This window comes from Nerophis ophidion, linkage group LG06 (genome assembly GCF_033978795.1).
Source record: "Nerophis ophidion isolate RoL-2023_Sa linkage group LG06, RoL_Noph_v1.0, whole genome shotgun sequence".
NCBI classification, from domain to species: Eukaryota; Metazoa; Chordata; class Actinopteri; order Syngnathiformes; family Syngnathidae; genus Nerophis; species Nerophis ophidion.
In genome coordinates, this window is record NC_084616.1 from 38519577 (window position 1) to 38534996 (window position 15420).

Below are 15420 nucleotides of genomic sequence, written 5' to 3' on the forward strand. Positions count from 1 at the left end.
CAACGCCGTGCTGAAGCAACCCTACTCACCTAACCTGGCACCACTTGATTTTTTTCCTCTTTTCCAAATTCAAAGGAGTCATTCAAAGGATCCATTTTTGAGTGTGGTACAACATGAAGATTGCCGTGATAAAGAAGCTGTGGAGAATCCCTGAAAATTGTTCCACGTGTGAAGGTGTGGCAGCGAAGACTGGGGAAGTGGCTAGACTATAGGGTGGAAAGTTTACTTTGTATTTGAAATATATTTTAATTGACAAACTCAAATGTTGCCAAACTTCTTAGTGTGGATGTATTTAAGCACTCACATGACTAAAAGCAAGTAATGGCACAATTTCAACCTACTCAAGAGTTGAATGAACTCACTCAAATCAAGTTTCCTCTCTCAGGCTAAATCAACTCAAGAGTTTGCAGCGAAACCAAAGACTTTGCTGAACCACCTTTGTCAAAAAGGGAACAGGTGTTCTTCTCCGAATAAAGTTTTTCAGAAAAACACAACACAATGTACTTTACGGATTTGAGCTAATCAGCAAACTGTATTCTGTTCATAGGGCCAAATATAATATCCAAAGTGTCACCATATATAAATATTGTTTTGTTTTTATTTAAGTATCGTCAACACAGGAAGACATGGAAACAAAAAATGCTTCAAACAATCGTGGCAACCTGTGGGCCCCCCACAAAAAACATTCTGAAAAGAGTCTAAGTGCACTTACACAGCTCGGTCTAATGATGCCCTCCCCTAAGATTGAAAAGACAGAATTGGAGCAAAAAATTGTTGCTTTGCAATTGCAATTGTGAGCGTTTTCCTGTTTTTTTAAGAGTAGCAAAATGCTACTCTTTAAGAGTAGCAAAATGCTACTCTTAAAAAAAGACTAACCTCAAAAGATAACTTTATGTTCAGTAATGCCAGACAAAAGCAATTGGTTATAGTGCTTTGTCCCAGATTTGCATTGATTGATTAGTATTAAACTTTTTACCATGTTCTGTTTAACTGAGGATGGAAAAACCCAGGTTTAACTTCAAATAAATAATTACAAAAATGATTCTTTCTTTACATCAGAAAGAAATGTGGGAGGCAGCAGCACATCCCATGTACATGAGTACTTTGATCAGGACATCTCTGTGCTTACACGGACTGATAATGTTTCTTGACTATGTAGGCTCAGTGGAGGGACTACCATTTTTTTCCCCCGCCGCTGCCGCTTACATCTTGTTGGACTAAAAAAAGAAGGGCGGGACCAAATGGGCAGAGAAAGAGTCTATTTGCAGTGCATTAGGGACATGTGGTGGTAAAAGTTGTACCGGGCAGGACCTCAGAGCATGCCAAACCCTTTGGCATAGGTGATGGCTTTCAGCAGTCGCTCAGTCAGCTTCTCCTTGCTGCTGTACTCTGGCAGCAGTAGCACATTAAAGCAAGTATGAGATGTTGGTAGTCTGTTGCAGAGTGGAGGGAGAGGGGAGTGAACATAGACACGGATGATTATGATTATTATTGCATCATCATTGCATACAGAACGATGAACGGCACTGAGGCTCACCGCTCTGTGTCAGGCCCATTCTTGGCGATAATCATCTTCAGTTTGCCAAGCCCGCCCACTGGCGCTCTATCAGTGCCAGTGGTGAACTGCAGGAAGAGGCGCTTCTGCTCCTCGCTAAAAGAGTGCAACGTTTCCCAGAATTCTCTAAAAAATATTTAAAAAAATAAAAGGTGAGAGCGTCTGTGTCAAGGTCTTCAAGCACCTTACTTTTTTTTGCTTACTTGATGATTCGAGAATCTTTGTTGTAGCCTCCATCATACTCTGTAGTTTCTTCTAGTGCCAGGAAGTCAAGGTTCTGGACAATAAACAAATCAAGTTGATATATGATGAGCCTACTGAGCAGATGTTTAAAATTGAAGGGCATAAACAGGAGTGCCCAAATGATGGCTAATCAAAATGTAACATATTCATACTCTTTTAAGATCAAATAGTCATTGATGGCATGTCCGCAAGGCTAACAAGTTGTCATCTATAAAACGTGATGATCTACACCACCTTAAATAATGGCGGTATAGGATTAAACAACTCACTTGAACAAGAGGATTGGTCAAATGCAGAGGACAAATTTCACCACACCTAGTGTGTGTGTGACAATCATTGGTACTTTAACTTAAACCTTTAACTTATTGTGAAGCTGTACGCCTAAAATTGCTCATTGGCAGAGTTTTACTTTGGCCCATGGAGGCAAAAAGTTTGGTCACCCCCTGCTATAGACCATGAGAATATCCTACTCTAATTTTGAAATTCCTTTATGTAAAAAAAATAAATAAAACACAAGAAAAAGTCGGATAAAAATATAAAACAGATTCAATACATCCCAAAGTGAGGCACAGGAACGATAAGCAGCCATTACTGTAGATTATTGGCCCAAAATGAGCCCCGTCCAATGTTTGTCAGTTTAACTCTTGTACTGACAGTATGAATGTTTAAGTATTCAGAATCAGAAGATATTGTTTATCGCCGCCACGGTAATCGAATGTCTCGTGGTCATGTTTTTCCTCATTTCTTGCATTGAACAGAGATTACCAAATCAAAATCCTTCAGTGTTACATACTTAGCCAATAAAGATGATTTTGATATAACATGCACTTATTTATTAACACACAATGTTTTTGTCCATTTTATGTAATCACTGGAGTTTGTTTGTCTGTTGGTTAGTTAGCAACATAACTCAAAGATTTTTGGCCAAATTTTGATGAAACTTTCAGGAAATGTCAGAAATAGGAAACGGGATTATGGGGGATCCAGATCACAATATGGATTCAGAATTCAATTTTTAAAAGGGTTCTTTACTATTCGGAGGTTGGGCCTGGCAGAAGTCTGCACACTCTGAGTGCTGTTCTAATTCATCATTTATTTATTTAACTTATTTAGATAATCATCAAGCCAGTATGAGGACTTATGAAGTCATATTGATAAATCCGATGAAAAAATGAGGACAAATTACCCGTACAGTGCTTTATGTGGGTTTTGGTGAGCAAATCAAGTGCTCCTTTTCTCTAACTGCCATGCTGTAAAAGTCCCCTGAGCTCACCGTAAACAAACACGGTGTCAAGCATGTGGGATTTCTTCATTATTTCAGAAGACCTTGCACATGCTAATTGCACCAAATATTCAGCAAACATTCCATGAAGAGGGGAAAAAATATCAACCTTAAACACAGCAATTCTTAACAACCGCATGGAACGCTAGAATCAGCAAGACGGTGTTTTGAAAGACTACAAAGACCTCGGCGCTGCTACATCCAACACTAAAAACTACCAATTTTTTCCCATGTTTTTTTTTTTTGTTTGGCAATCTAGGATTTTTTGGTTTAAATTGGAAAAAAGTCAAACCCAAAGTAAATGTGAAGCTGTCATTGATGAACTTTTTAGAGAAGGAATACGAGGTAAGGCTTTTTTGAAAGATAATATGTTAAGTTGCTGTCCTCAACAGTCAGAATTGTGCTAAAACTGCTATTGACAATGAGGAACACTGAGAATAAATTTTTTTTTTCTTCTGAAAATGCCTTTAAACTCCATTGATGCTGTAGACTTGAAAACGCAATGGGGCCATTGATTTATCTCTTACCAAAGCCCATTTCAAATTCGACAACGGTATTACAAAAACTATTATTTAACACAGATTTTCCGAAAGAAAAAAGGTGTGAATTTGGAGACACTTCGTCAAAGTCTTTCATTAACTCTACACATACAAAACTCCATGTCTTTCTGACACTATACCTTGCCTTGCAATATTTTTGTCATAGCTAGTTGCAAAATAAACACAGAAAAAACGTCAGAAGCACAACATTGACATAGTCCAATTTTCCACTTTTACCTTTAAGCAAAACTTTTAATACTATTAAATTATCTGCTGCTAAGCCCACCCCTTTTGCGTGAACACGTTCATGACAAGATTGGACAGTGCTGACTTGACTAATAAAATTGTTAACCAGCTGCTTAGTAAGGCACTTTCCACATCTTCAATATTTGGCCTAGTTAAGCCAGAAAACAAAGAAGAAATCCTGGGTAACTTCAATTTAAATTGGAGCAAAGTCTTCCTCTGTGTTTGATGTTTGTTTACCTACAAGGCTGCGTCTACGTGAAACAACTTCATTATTTGACTCCAATTAAAAGATATAATAAGAAAAAAAAAATTCTTGATTTTGTTTTACTTCAAAAAATAATGAAAAAACAGGTCATTATAATTTGTTTTGTGTTGGTTTCAACTGAAAAAGCAAATGAACAGATGATACACAGATTTTCTTTTCACTCCTTTTCTGACATTGTGATTTGTGTAAACATACGTACTTTTATGTAACTTAAATCTGAATTATGCTATAGTGTCACGCCGCTTGCTCCAAACCTTCCGCCGGAGCTTGATATGCGTCTCTAAAAACTTCTAACCTCTCGTCAAAGGCAAAGTGGACCGCAGGGCTGTAATTGATCGGCTTTATTAATACACCATTTTTAGTATGTAGCTTTCCCTTTTGCGAAAGTGCCATTTTCAAATCTGCCTTCATCTCCGGTTTGTAAGCAAGATGCACAAAAAAAGTGACGGATATTTCACATCCAGTTCCAGTTCCAACAACAATCTGGATGGCTCTTTAGTTCTCCAATAATATGCAATGTTGCAATTTATTCACGGAAATTCTATCAATTACCTACCAAATTATGCGCAGCTTTGCAACTTGACCCAATGCCAAAACATGTCAAATAAAACAGTACTTACTTTTACTTTTTGTTATTGTCTACAGCAGTGGTCCCCAACCACCGGGCCGCGGCCCGGTACTGGGACCATTTTTTATTTTATTTTTATTAAATCAACATAAAAAACACAAGATACACTTACAATTAGTGCACGAACCCAAAAAACCTCCCTTTTTCATGACAAAAAAAACAACTTTGGAACTCATTACCACCAGACCTTCGTAACTTAGACTCAATATCCCTCTTCAAATCAAGACTCAAAACACACCTATTCCTTACTGCTTATTCATTGTGAATCTTATCGATCTTTGTTGATTTTGTACAATGTCCTTGAGTGCCCAGAACGGCGCCTTATAAGTAAAATGTAATATAATTATTATTATTAAACATTATTTGTTAAGATAAATAGAGCGGGTACATATTCACAGGAACAACAGGCATCATGTCCAATATCTTACTGCATAATACTTACAGACACTGCCCAATACCAACTTACACATGTTATTCTTATTGTTGTTAATTAAAAGCAATTGTTATTGTGTAAGTTGAAGCACTCAGGTGATAAAGTGGTGCAAGGTAAGAAAACGTTTTATTAGATTATGTTACTGACACCATTGACGAAATGTGTACCTAAATGTATAAAATAAATACATCTATAAAATAAATACGTATTTAAAACGAGATATGGTGTACAACTATTTTGAAAAACGTTGTTTAAGACACTAAGTAATAAAAAAAGTGTGTGGGTTCCTTGAAAGATTACACTGCTTTAAACTAAAATACTCTGAGAAAAAACAGCATCTATTACCAACAGTGGGTTAAGAGAACATATTTAACAAACAAACTTATATATTTGTCACATTTACACAATTTAAACTTTGTAAAACAATTTCACATGAACTTAATGAAACGTTGGCTTTGATTGTGTTGTACATGTCTGTAACATGTGCACACTTATAAAAAAGCATTCCCAGAGACACCTAAAATAATGTATACTGCACAAGAGGCAACATAAGCTCATGTTTAGGGCTGCAACAACTAATCGATTAAAAATCGATTCTAAAAATAATTTGGCGATTAATTTAGTCATCGATTCGTTGGATGTATGCAATGCGCATGCGCTGAGACCCCCCCCCCAAACCTTTATTTATAAATTGCAACATTTAGAAACAGCTGAGAAACAATAATCAAAATAAGTACAAAAACAGTACCAGGGCGGCGCTGAGGCTACGTCTCATGTGGCGGCACTGAGCCAGCCAATGATGTGTCGTGTGCAGCGCACGTGACCACACCGTCACCTTTGCCTGGAAACATTCGAAAAATGGCGGAGGGAAACAGTACGGATAGTTCAGCGGAGAAACATCTCGAGGTTATTGCTTCAATGGAGAAAAGTGTACGACCTAAGTCGTCCAAAGTGTCGGAACACTTTACTTTAAAGACTTCATGTCCTGCAAAACGTGCAGCATGGACGTCGCGTGGCACGGAAGGACAACATTGCTTCGGGAGCACCTGAAGAGGACCCATGGATGAAGGGAAGAACTCACGGTACATAACTTTTTAAGTCCATAGTACGAGTATATTGATCCGTTGTGTCCGTCTTTGTGTGTTTTTAATCTTTTGTTAACGAGATTTTTTTTTTTCAGGAAGCGCAGCAGAAACTGTTGTGTATTAACTTTCATATTGTTAGGAACTTTTTGGATAGTAGACGACTTCATTTTCTGTGTTGTTTTGAGTCGCAACAGGCATTCATAAGTTCAGCTTTTTTGTGAGTAACGTTAACGTATGTCTTTGTTGCAACGCGAGGCTGATAATGTGTCTCCGGCACATTTGTCTTTTTTTTCAGAGAGAAAACGCATGTTTACCAATTTCGAAATAAACGTAACGGACAGAAATATCTCAGGTTGGTTTCATAATGGATATAAAGCTATAAAAATGTATTTAGACTTGAGCGACACTTTAGTATAACTAAACGTTATGAAGGTGCTGGAATATTTCATGCTATTATTCAGAGTTAGCCTAAAGTGAATCCTTTGTTATTCAGAACAGAAACGTGTAGTATATCTGATCCAGTTCTGATATGATGAGTTACATTTCTGTGTTAATATTGGTGTATTCTGCAACTCCAATGTCCATTTATTTAATTTAGCTGTCTTTTTAATGTGGTGGCGTATTTGTCTTTTACGTCAATAATTATTAATTAAATCAACTGGGTATGTATTGAGTTACATGTAAATGATGCTACTATGTACATTCATTATATGTTTTCTCTCATTTCAGAAAGAAACAAGCCAGCATTAGAGACTTGGTACAAAGGAAGGTGTGCACACCACAGCAAGCGGCTGCACTGACTGATGCTATCCTGAATATGTTGGTAACTGACATGAGGCCACTATCAATGGTGGAGGATGAAGGTTTTAGACAAATGATTCACGTCCTCAAACCTGGTTACACTCTTCCCTCGAGGAACCATTTTACCAAACTGATGGAGAGGAAGTACGAGCAGACATTCCATGCTGTGCAGACTGACATAAAAGCCAACCAGAGCAAAATTGCTTTCACTACTGATGTGTGGACAAGTGTAGCCACCTTGGCAATACATGCCACTACATTGGAGACGAATGGAACATGAAGTCAATCTGCCTTACGACCATACCACTAGAGGAAAGACATTCAGCATCCAACATTGCAGAATGGTTGGAATAGGTAATAGCCAGGTTTGAAATTCCCCTAAGCAAAATTATTGCTATTGTGCATGACAATGGTGCACTTTATAAAAAAACAAAACATTTTTGTAACAGTTATAATAATAATAATAATGGATTAGATTTATATCGCGCTTTTCTATTGTCATATACTCAAAGCGTTCACAGAGAAGTGGGAACCCATCATTCATTCACTTACCTTGTTTTATTTGGCAAGTCGAAAGGACATAGTCCCAGTATGCTGTTTTATTAAATGAAGTATTGGAAAGGATAGAAATGTAGTTTGTCTCTTTTATCAGATTATTAATCGATGTAATAATCGACAGATTAATCGATTATCAAATCAATCGTTAGTTGCAGCCCTACTCATGTTTAAAAGACATTTAATGAAAAAAGGACGTTTTTTTACTCAAAAGAAGTGGGGGAGTTTAAATCCATTTTAAAAGATCAAGAAACCAATTCTCTTGGGAAATGTACTTGCTTTTGAATTTAATTATTTTACAATAGTTTAAATTATTTTTGACCTGTTGTGGTATGACTGCTGTTCTGTTGTATTGTCTTGTTGTAATTATTATTGTAACTTTGTTTGTACCACCCTCTTTGTCTGGTCTCTCTTGAAAAATAGATTTTAATCTCAATGAGCCTTTACCTGGTTAAATAAAGGAAATTGAATTGAAAAGTGTTAATTCATTAATTTGGTTTCCATAAGGGCGTGCGCATGCCTATGATTAAAACTAAATAGTCCTCCATTTAGGTGTGCGCTGATTTTAATTACGTACACATCATTGTACATGCAATATATCACTAGACTAATGCACAGATTTGTTATGATGCCATTGAATCAGTCTAATGCGGAACTGACGGCATTCTACTTGTAGATTGTGTTGTAGAAAGTTGCGTACTATGCTTAAAAAGAGTATTGTTTACTCAACCCTAAAAAAAGATTATACAAACCATGAAACCACATTTCTGACACATCTTTAAGTTTATTATGAACATTTTACATTATTTGTTAGATATAATGTATCGCCACTATTTGAAGCTGGTAACGTCATATGCTTCACCCGTGACAAAGTGAGTGAGACCTCCTGTTAACCAGGTTATATTTGTGCCACAGGCCACTGTGTGTACTGACGTTGCTAACTTATTTAAGCAGGCTTCTGAAACAAGAACAAATTAATTACATCCAAATTGCCTCTAATTGATAATTAGAATAAAATATTTTGCGATAGATATATTTATTGCCCATCCGTAACTAATGCAATGTTTTTCTAATCAACTCAAGCAGCAAAATTTGCTTTTTTGAGTTAAGTCTCACAAAGCAAATTACTGGAATGAAAAGTAGCATACAATCTCCATCACACATGAAAAAAGTGTCTCTAACACAAGCAATGAACACCTTTTTAACATGTTCGATTAAAACTAATTTATCTAATAGGTTGTATTCAGTCACGTGACTTTTAAACGGAAGTAAAGGAAAGTGGGAGGCCACCAAACCAATATGGCTACTGTGCAGCAACAGTGGGTGAAGTATCGGAGTACGCAAAGGGTCTAGATCAGGGGTCTCAAACACGCGGCTCGCGGGCCAATTGAGGCCCGCGAGACGTTATTTTGCGGCCCGCACCTTAATATGAAAATTTTATGTTGGTGCGGCCCGCAAGTTTTATATGAATGCCGCTTTACACCCTCATACTTGTATACCCTCGATTCTTTCGGAAGACTCCCAATTTTCAGTGGCCCTCCAGGGGTAATCATTCTCCCGGATTTCACCCAAACAATATTAAGGGGGCACTGTGGAGGCACTGCCTTTAGCGTCCTCTACAACCTGAACAAACAGCGTGCCAGTCGAGCCACATGTTGTATTTGGCTTCTGTAAATGCAGTAGGCGACTGCAAGACATAGTTGATCAACAGCCACACAGGTCACACTGAGAGGTGGCCGTACAAACAACTTAAACACTGTTGCAAATATGCGCCACACTGTGAACCCACACCAAACAAGAATGACAAACACATTTTGGGAGAACATCCGCACTGTAACACAACAGAACAAATACCCAGAATCCCATGCAGCCCTAACAATTCCGGGCTACAATACACCCCCGCCCCCCTATCCACGCCCCCTGTTGTAGCCCGGAAGAGTTAGGGCTGCAATGGATTCTGGGTATTTGTTATGTTGTGTTTATGTTGTGTTACGGTGCGGATGTTCCCCAAAAATGTGTTTGTCAATCTTGTTTGGTGTGGGTTCACAGTGGGGCGCATATTTGTAAGTGATAAAGTTGTTTGTACAGCCACCCTCAGTGTGACCTGTATGGCTGTTGATCAAGTATGTCTTGCAGTCACTTCCGTGGGTCTGCAGAAGCCTCATACAATATGTGACTGGGCCGGCACACTGTTTTTATGTTGGAAAAGCGGACGAGAAGACAGGTTGCAGAGGACGCTAAAGGCAGTGCCATCACAGCAAGCCCTAAATATTGTTGTCCGGGTGAAAACCGGTAGAATGATTGCCCCGGGAGATTGTCGGGAGGGGCACTGATATTCGGGTGTTTCCCGGAAAGATCGCGAGAGTTGGCAAGTGTGTTGCTAGGGCGGGGGAGCCATTCAAAGAAGGTGAATTCATTAAAAACTGGATGTTAGATTTTTTTAAGAAATATTTTCTCGCGGCCCAGCCCCACCCAGTTTCTGCATCCAGTGTCCCCCAGGTAAATTGAGTTTGAGACCCCTGGTCTAGATCATGCCACTAAAAGCAGTTACGAGCAAAAAATCATAACTATGCAATGGAATGGATTCCCATATGTTATCAAAAGGGATATGTAGAGTGATCTCAAGGATTATCTGTCAGTAGCGTTCCCAGATATGTCAAACTATTTGGTGCATATTCCACACAATAAAACAGATGAAAGCTTGAAAAAGCATAGAATCATACAACTTATTTGTGTATGGCTGGGTCAAGGAAATTGTTATCAAGATTCTTCCGGGTAAATAATGCATCATTAACGTTTGGCTAAAGTTGCATTTCATAATTTAACTTTGCGCCTTGTGAGGAATCGTCTTTGTAAACACACTGCTAGTAGCACTCGATATCTTTGATTCACTGTTTGTCATTTTCCCATTATGTTAACCACTCATAAAGATAATCGGTGGCAACACTGAAGGCCTAGCTCGTTGTGAAAGAGACAGAGAAGTGATCACAGGTCACCAACTGCATGGCCAGGTAAGTCTAGGCCATGTTTGTTGCACACGCCGTTTCGAGTATGCATGGTTTCTCTGACTTTATTTAAGTCTAACTATAGATTTAAAAGGTGTGTATGTGCTGAAAGCTTCATTTATGATTACTGCCTTTGGTAAAAGCTCTTTTAAGTTTTGCTCACATTTGCTTTCTTTTATTTAGACTCGCCTAGTTGGTGCTATACAAAACACTTGTAGCTGAAACCAACAACTCCAAACCAAGACAAAATACAAATACTATCAAGATAATACTATAATGGGAAATACTAAACATTAACGTATATCAAAGAAACCTTTAAAGGCCTACTGAATTCCACTACTACCGACCATGCAGTCTGATAGTTTATATATCAATAATGAAAACTTAACATTGCAACACATACCAATACGGCCGGTTTAGTTTACTAAATTGCAATTTTAAATTTCCCGCGGAGTTTCTTGTTGAAAACGTCGCGGAATGATGACGCGTGCGCGTGACGCCACGGACTGTCAGGAAATATTAGCGAAATATTTGCGGCTAAAAATCGTCTCTTTTCATCGCGCAATTAAACAGTATTCTGGACATCTGTGTTGCTGAACCTTTTACAATTTTTTCAATTAATAATGGAGAAGTCAAAGTAGAAAGATGGAGTTAGGAAGCTTTAGCCTTTAGCCACACAAACACACGGTGATTCCTTGTTTAAAATTCCCGGAGGTGAAGTTTTACTATGGATCAGAGCGGTCAAGCGAACATGGTTCCCGACCACTTGTCAACCGGCAGGCTTCGGTGAGAAAATTATGTTTAAAAAGTCGCCTCTTACCGGAGATCTGTGGAGTTTGCGCAGTCCTTGTATCTGCCGTGACTTCCCTCAGATACTGGCCTCAAGACACCCCTGGACACACCCCTCCGACTATCAGGTACTATTTAATCTCACTAAAACACTAGCAACACAATAGAAAGATAAGGGATTTCCCAGAATTATCGTAGTCAATGTGTCTAAAAACATCTGAATCCATCCCAATGCAATCGCCTTTTTTTACTTTCTTTTATTTTATTTTTTTTCCTAGTCCTTCGCTATCAATATCATCATCCACGAATCTTTCATCCTCGCTCAAATTAATGGGGAAATTGTCATTTTCTCGGTCCGAATAGCTCTTGCTGCTGGAGGCTCCCATTATAAACAATGGAAGGATGTGAGGAGCCCTCACCCTTGTGACGTCATCGTCTGCGACTTCCGGTAAAGGCAAGGCTTTTTTATCAGCACCAAAAGTTGCGAACTTTATCGTCGATGTTTTCTACTAAATCCTTTCAGCAAAAATATGGCAATATTGCGAAATGATCAAGTATGACACATAGAATGGACCTGCTATCCCTGTTTGAATAAGAAACAACATTTTTTGTTGTTGTTTCATAAAATCTTGACATCTTTCATAATTTTTGATTACGTTTTAAAGAATTTGGAAGAAAATTTTATCTTTTTCGTGATTTAAATGGTTACAATACCCTAAAACTACGCAGGTATTGGGCATTTTTCCCCAGGACGGTTTGACAAAAACGCTCGCTGGCCTCGCACTTTGAGGCTTGCATAGTAAATGAGCCGGACGTGACGTCAGATTAATCTATTAGAATGTGCAGGTGTACATAATCAAGTACAGTAATGTAATGTTGCATGTATTAAGTAATCTCACCCGGCTTCCACAGATCAGCAGCTCGATTTCTTCAGGCCGAAAAAGGTACTTGAGTGGTGACTCATTGGTGACCATGTGGAAGCCTCTCCTGAATGCTTTAAACTGCTTCTCAACGCTTTTGTTGAGCATGTATTCCGCATACTGAGCCACAAATTCCTGCATTTCAAATAAAAAACAAAAGTAATTGTAGTACCGATTCCAACCCGTAAATAACGTGTGCGTGCATACCTTACCTTTCGATTTTCGTTCGTCACTGGAATTTTATCGCCATTTTCCCTTAAATCATACATAAGAGGGTTTCCAAAGAGGTCCGTCTGAGAAATCTGGAACGTAATCATCATATCCTCCTCCACACTGCCCTTATACTCAAGAAGTTCCCTTAGGCTTTGGTGCAGAATCTAACCAACACAATGAGGACAAATGCTCAACAAGGGCCATCTTACTATATAATTTTTATAATTATATAGTATTAAATGTTTTTTTTCCAGTGAAAACTGGACTCTTACAGGGTTGGCATCTGCAAGGTCCCTGAATGTTCCTTTCTTGCCCATTAGCTTTCTGTAGACAACCATTGGAAAGTGAACATCGAGGATGCAATTGTTGTAGATGGCGAGGCCGAGAACAATGCCAATCAGTGTGTACTGGCCCTCATTTTCAAACGATGAAGGGTTGAACCAAAAGAGTTTGGTGAGCTCATCATATGTGAACATCCCTGCCAGACAAAAACACACATTTTATTCATGTCAATTTTAATCAACATTTTTCGAAACAATTATATAAAAAATAAATATAACGAAAAAGCTGTTCAGTCCTTCAAAAGAACTGCGGAGTCGACAGAAGCAACATCCAGATCAAACTAATCACTTTCATTATGATTTTTGATACTCTTTACAGACTGGGGAGATGGTTCATCTTTCAGCATGACAACCCATGCACACAACCAAGATATTAAAATAATGGCTTATAGTGAGGGCCCTTAGGGAGATTTTAGGGTGTTTTCGTTCACTTTTGTCTAAAAGCGCCAAATTTGGCACAGGTGTCGCTCAGGGCATACTTAAATGATTTGGCTAAGGCGCCCGCGCCGGTGATGTTTGGGGTCGCCACAGCGGCTGATCCAATATGGCCATCACATGAACACGCTTTTGCCTCTATATTTGAACCAGATGAACTACAAATCCAAACTTGGCGTCCATTTCATGTTTTTTGACAATTACAAATATGAAGGAAAAATCATCTTTATGATTGGGTGTGTCAGGACACCTATTTAGCATTGTTCCAAGAAGTCAGTGTAAGTAAAATTTAGGTGTACCTTAACTTTTGGCAAACATTATTATAGGTTTTTTGAGCATCAGAAACATACTGAAATGATCACATTTATGATTATTTTTTTATTAGAGCACTTTAATTTCCATATGAACAACGTAGCCATTATCAACCAAAATGTATTGCACATATATTTCAACGCAGATAGAATATATACTTCATTGTAACATTAGTAAAAGTAGAAAAAGTCAGTGTTGCCCCCCCCACCCCCAATTTATTTTCATGCAATGCATTTTTCAGTGTAGCTATTATCAAACAATATCGCCTCCACATCATCTGAGAGTAATAGCAGCAGCAGCAGCAGCAACAATTGGGACTTATGTTGTCTCTGCCAATTACGGTCTGATGACCCCTTACAAACACCCAAAAGCGAAGGACTTTTTTCACTAGAAAAGGATCTCAAAGATTTCATTGAAATTGCGAATGCTATACCTTCATGTATAAATGTCACAATTGATCCATTGAATGATGGTTCAGGCAGGGTTTCCCACACATTCATTTATTTGTGGCGGCCCGCCACAAAAGAATTACAGCCGCCACAAATTAAAAAAAATAAATAAATTAAAAAAAAAAATAATAATAAAAAATATATACATATTTTATTTTTTATTTTATTAATTTTTTTTTCGGCTTTTGACTTGCTCGCCCGCTCATAAAAGCAATGGGACTCAGTCTGTGAATGGAGCTTGTAGTTACATATTATATAAATATGTAAATATTATATAAATATGTACATAAAGTGTTGTATTTATATTCCAACTCCGCGTTCCTTTTGGTCAAATCTCACATACCCCTTGGCATACCCAAGGGTATGTGTACCTCCATTTCAGAACCACTGGTCTCGACACACCCCAAAATAAAAATGAGCATCCCAACACATTTCTAATTGTCAAAACACATGAAATAGACACCAAGTTTACATTTGTAGCTCATCTGTTTCAAATGTTAGAGACAAAAGCTATAACAAGCGGCGGCCATATTTCATTGGCCGCTGGGGCCACCCCAAAGGTCACTGACGTGGGCGCCCTAGCTAAATCATGTAAGTATGCTCTGAGCTACACCTCTGCCAAATTTGGCGCTTTTAGACAAAAGTGAACGAAAATATCCTTAAGGGCCTCCAGTATTAAGGACAACTTTGTGAATGTATTTGAGTGGCCCAGCCAGAACCCAGACTTCAATCATATTGAACATTTTTAGAGAGACCTCAAAATGGCTGCGCACTGACCCTTGCCAACCAGCCTGATGGAGCATGGGAAGTGATGCAAAGAGGAATGGGCAAAACTGTCCAAAGATAGATGTGCCAAGCATGTGGTATTGCATTAAAAATTACTTGAGGCTGTACATCAACAAAGTATTGAGCAAAGGCTGTAAATACTTATGTACATGCAGTTTCTTAGTTTATTTTTAATACAATAGCAAACATTTCTTTAAAAAAATGTTTTCACATTGTCATTATGGGTTATTGTGTGTAGAATTTGGGGAATAAAAATTCAATCATTCCATCTAGGAATCAGGCTGTAACATAACAAAATGTGGAAAAAGTGAAGCGCTCCAAATACTTTGCGGAGGCAATCTGCATGGTGAAGACACATCTACAATCGCTTTTGCCATTGTCTCAAATTGTGCAGTGCCACTTTCAATCCAACTTGTGCACATCTTTTTATACACAATCAGTCATGAGCGTAATCGGCTGTAGGATAGGTAAGGAATGAGGAAGAGATTTGTTTAAGGTTAAGGAATGCCTTGTGAAGCTTCTGTGGATCCTAGTGCGT

The 15420-nt window shown here is 38.3% G+C and overlaps 1 protein-coding gene across 1 annotated transcript in view; it reads right to left on the reverse strand.

Moving 5' to 3' along the window:
- Positions 1 to 578: 578 nt before the first annotated feature.
- The window catches only part of LOC133554664 (ubiquitin-protein ligase E3A-like), a 51402-nt gene continuing 36560 nt past the window's right edge, over positions 579 to 15420 (reverse strand). Inside the window, exons 6-11 of the mRNA XM_061903670.1 lie at positions 12832 to 13037; positions 12559 to 12723; positions 12326 to 12481; positions 1759 to 1832; positions 1538 to 1681; positions 579 to 1433 (exon numbers count right to left, since the gene is read on the reverse strand). Coding sequence (XP_061759654.1) covers positions 1313 to 1433; positions 1538 to 1681; positions 1759 to 1832; positions 12326 to 12481; positions 12559 to 12723; positions 12832 to 13037 — 866 coding nt within the window. The 3' untranslated portion in view covers positions 579 to 1312. The remainder of the gene's footprint in view (positions 1434 to 1537; positions 1682 to 1758; positions 1833 to 12325; positions 12482 to 12558; positions 12724 to 12831; positions 13038 to 15420) is intronic.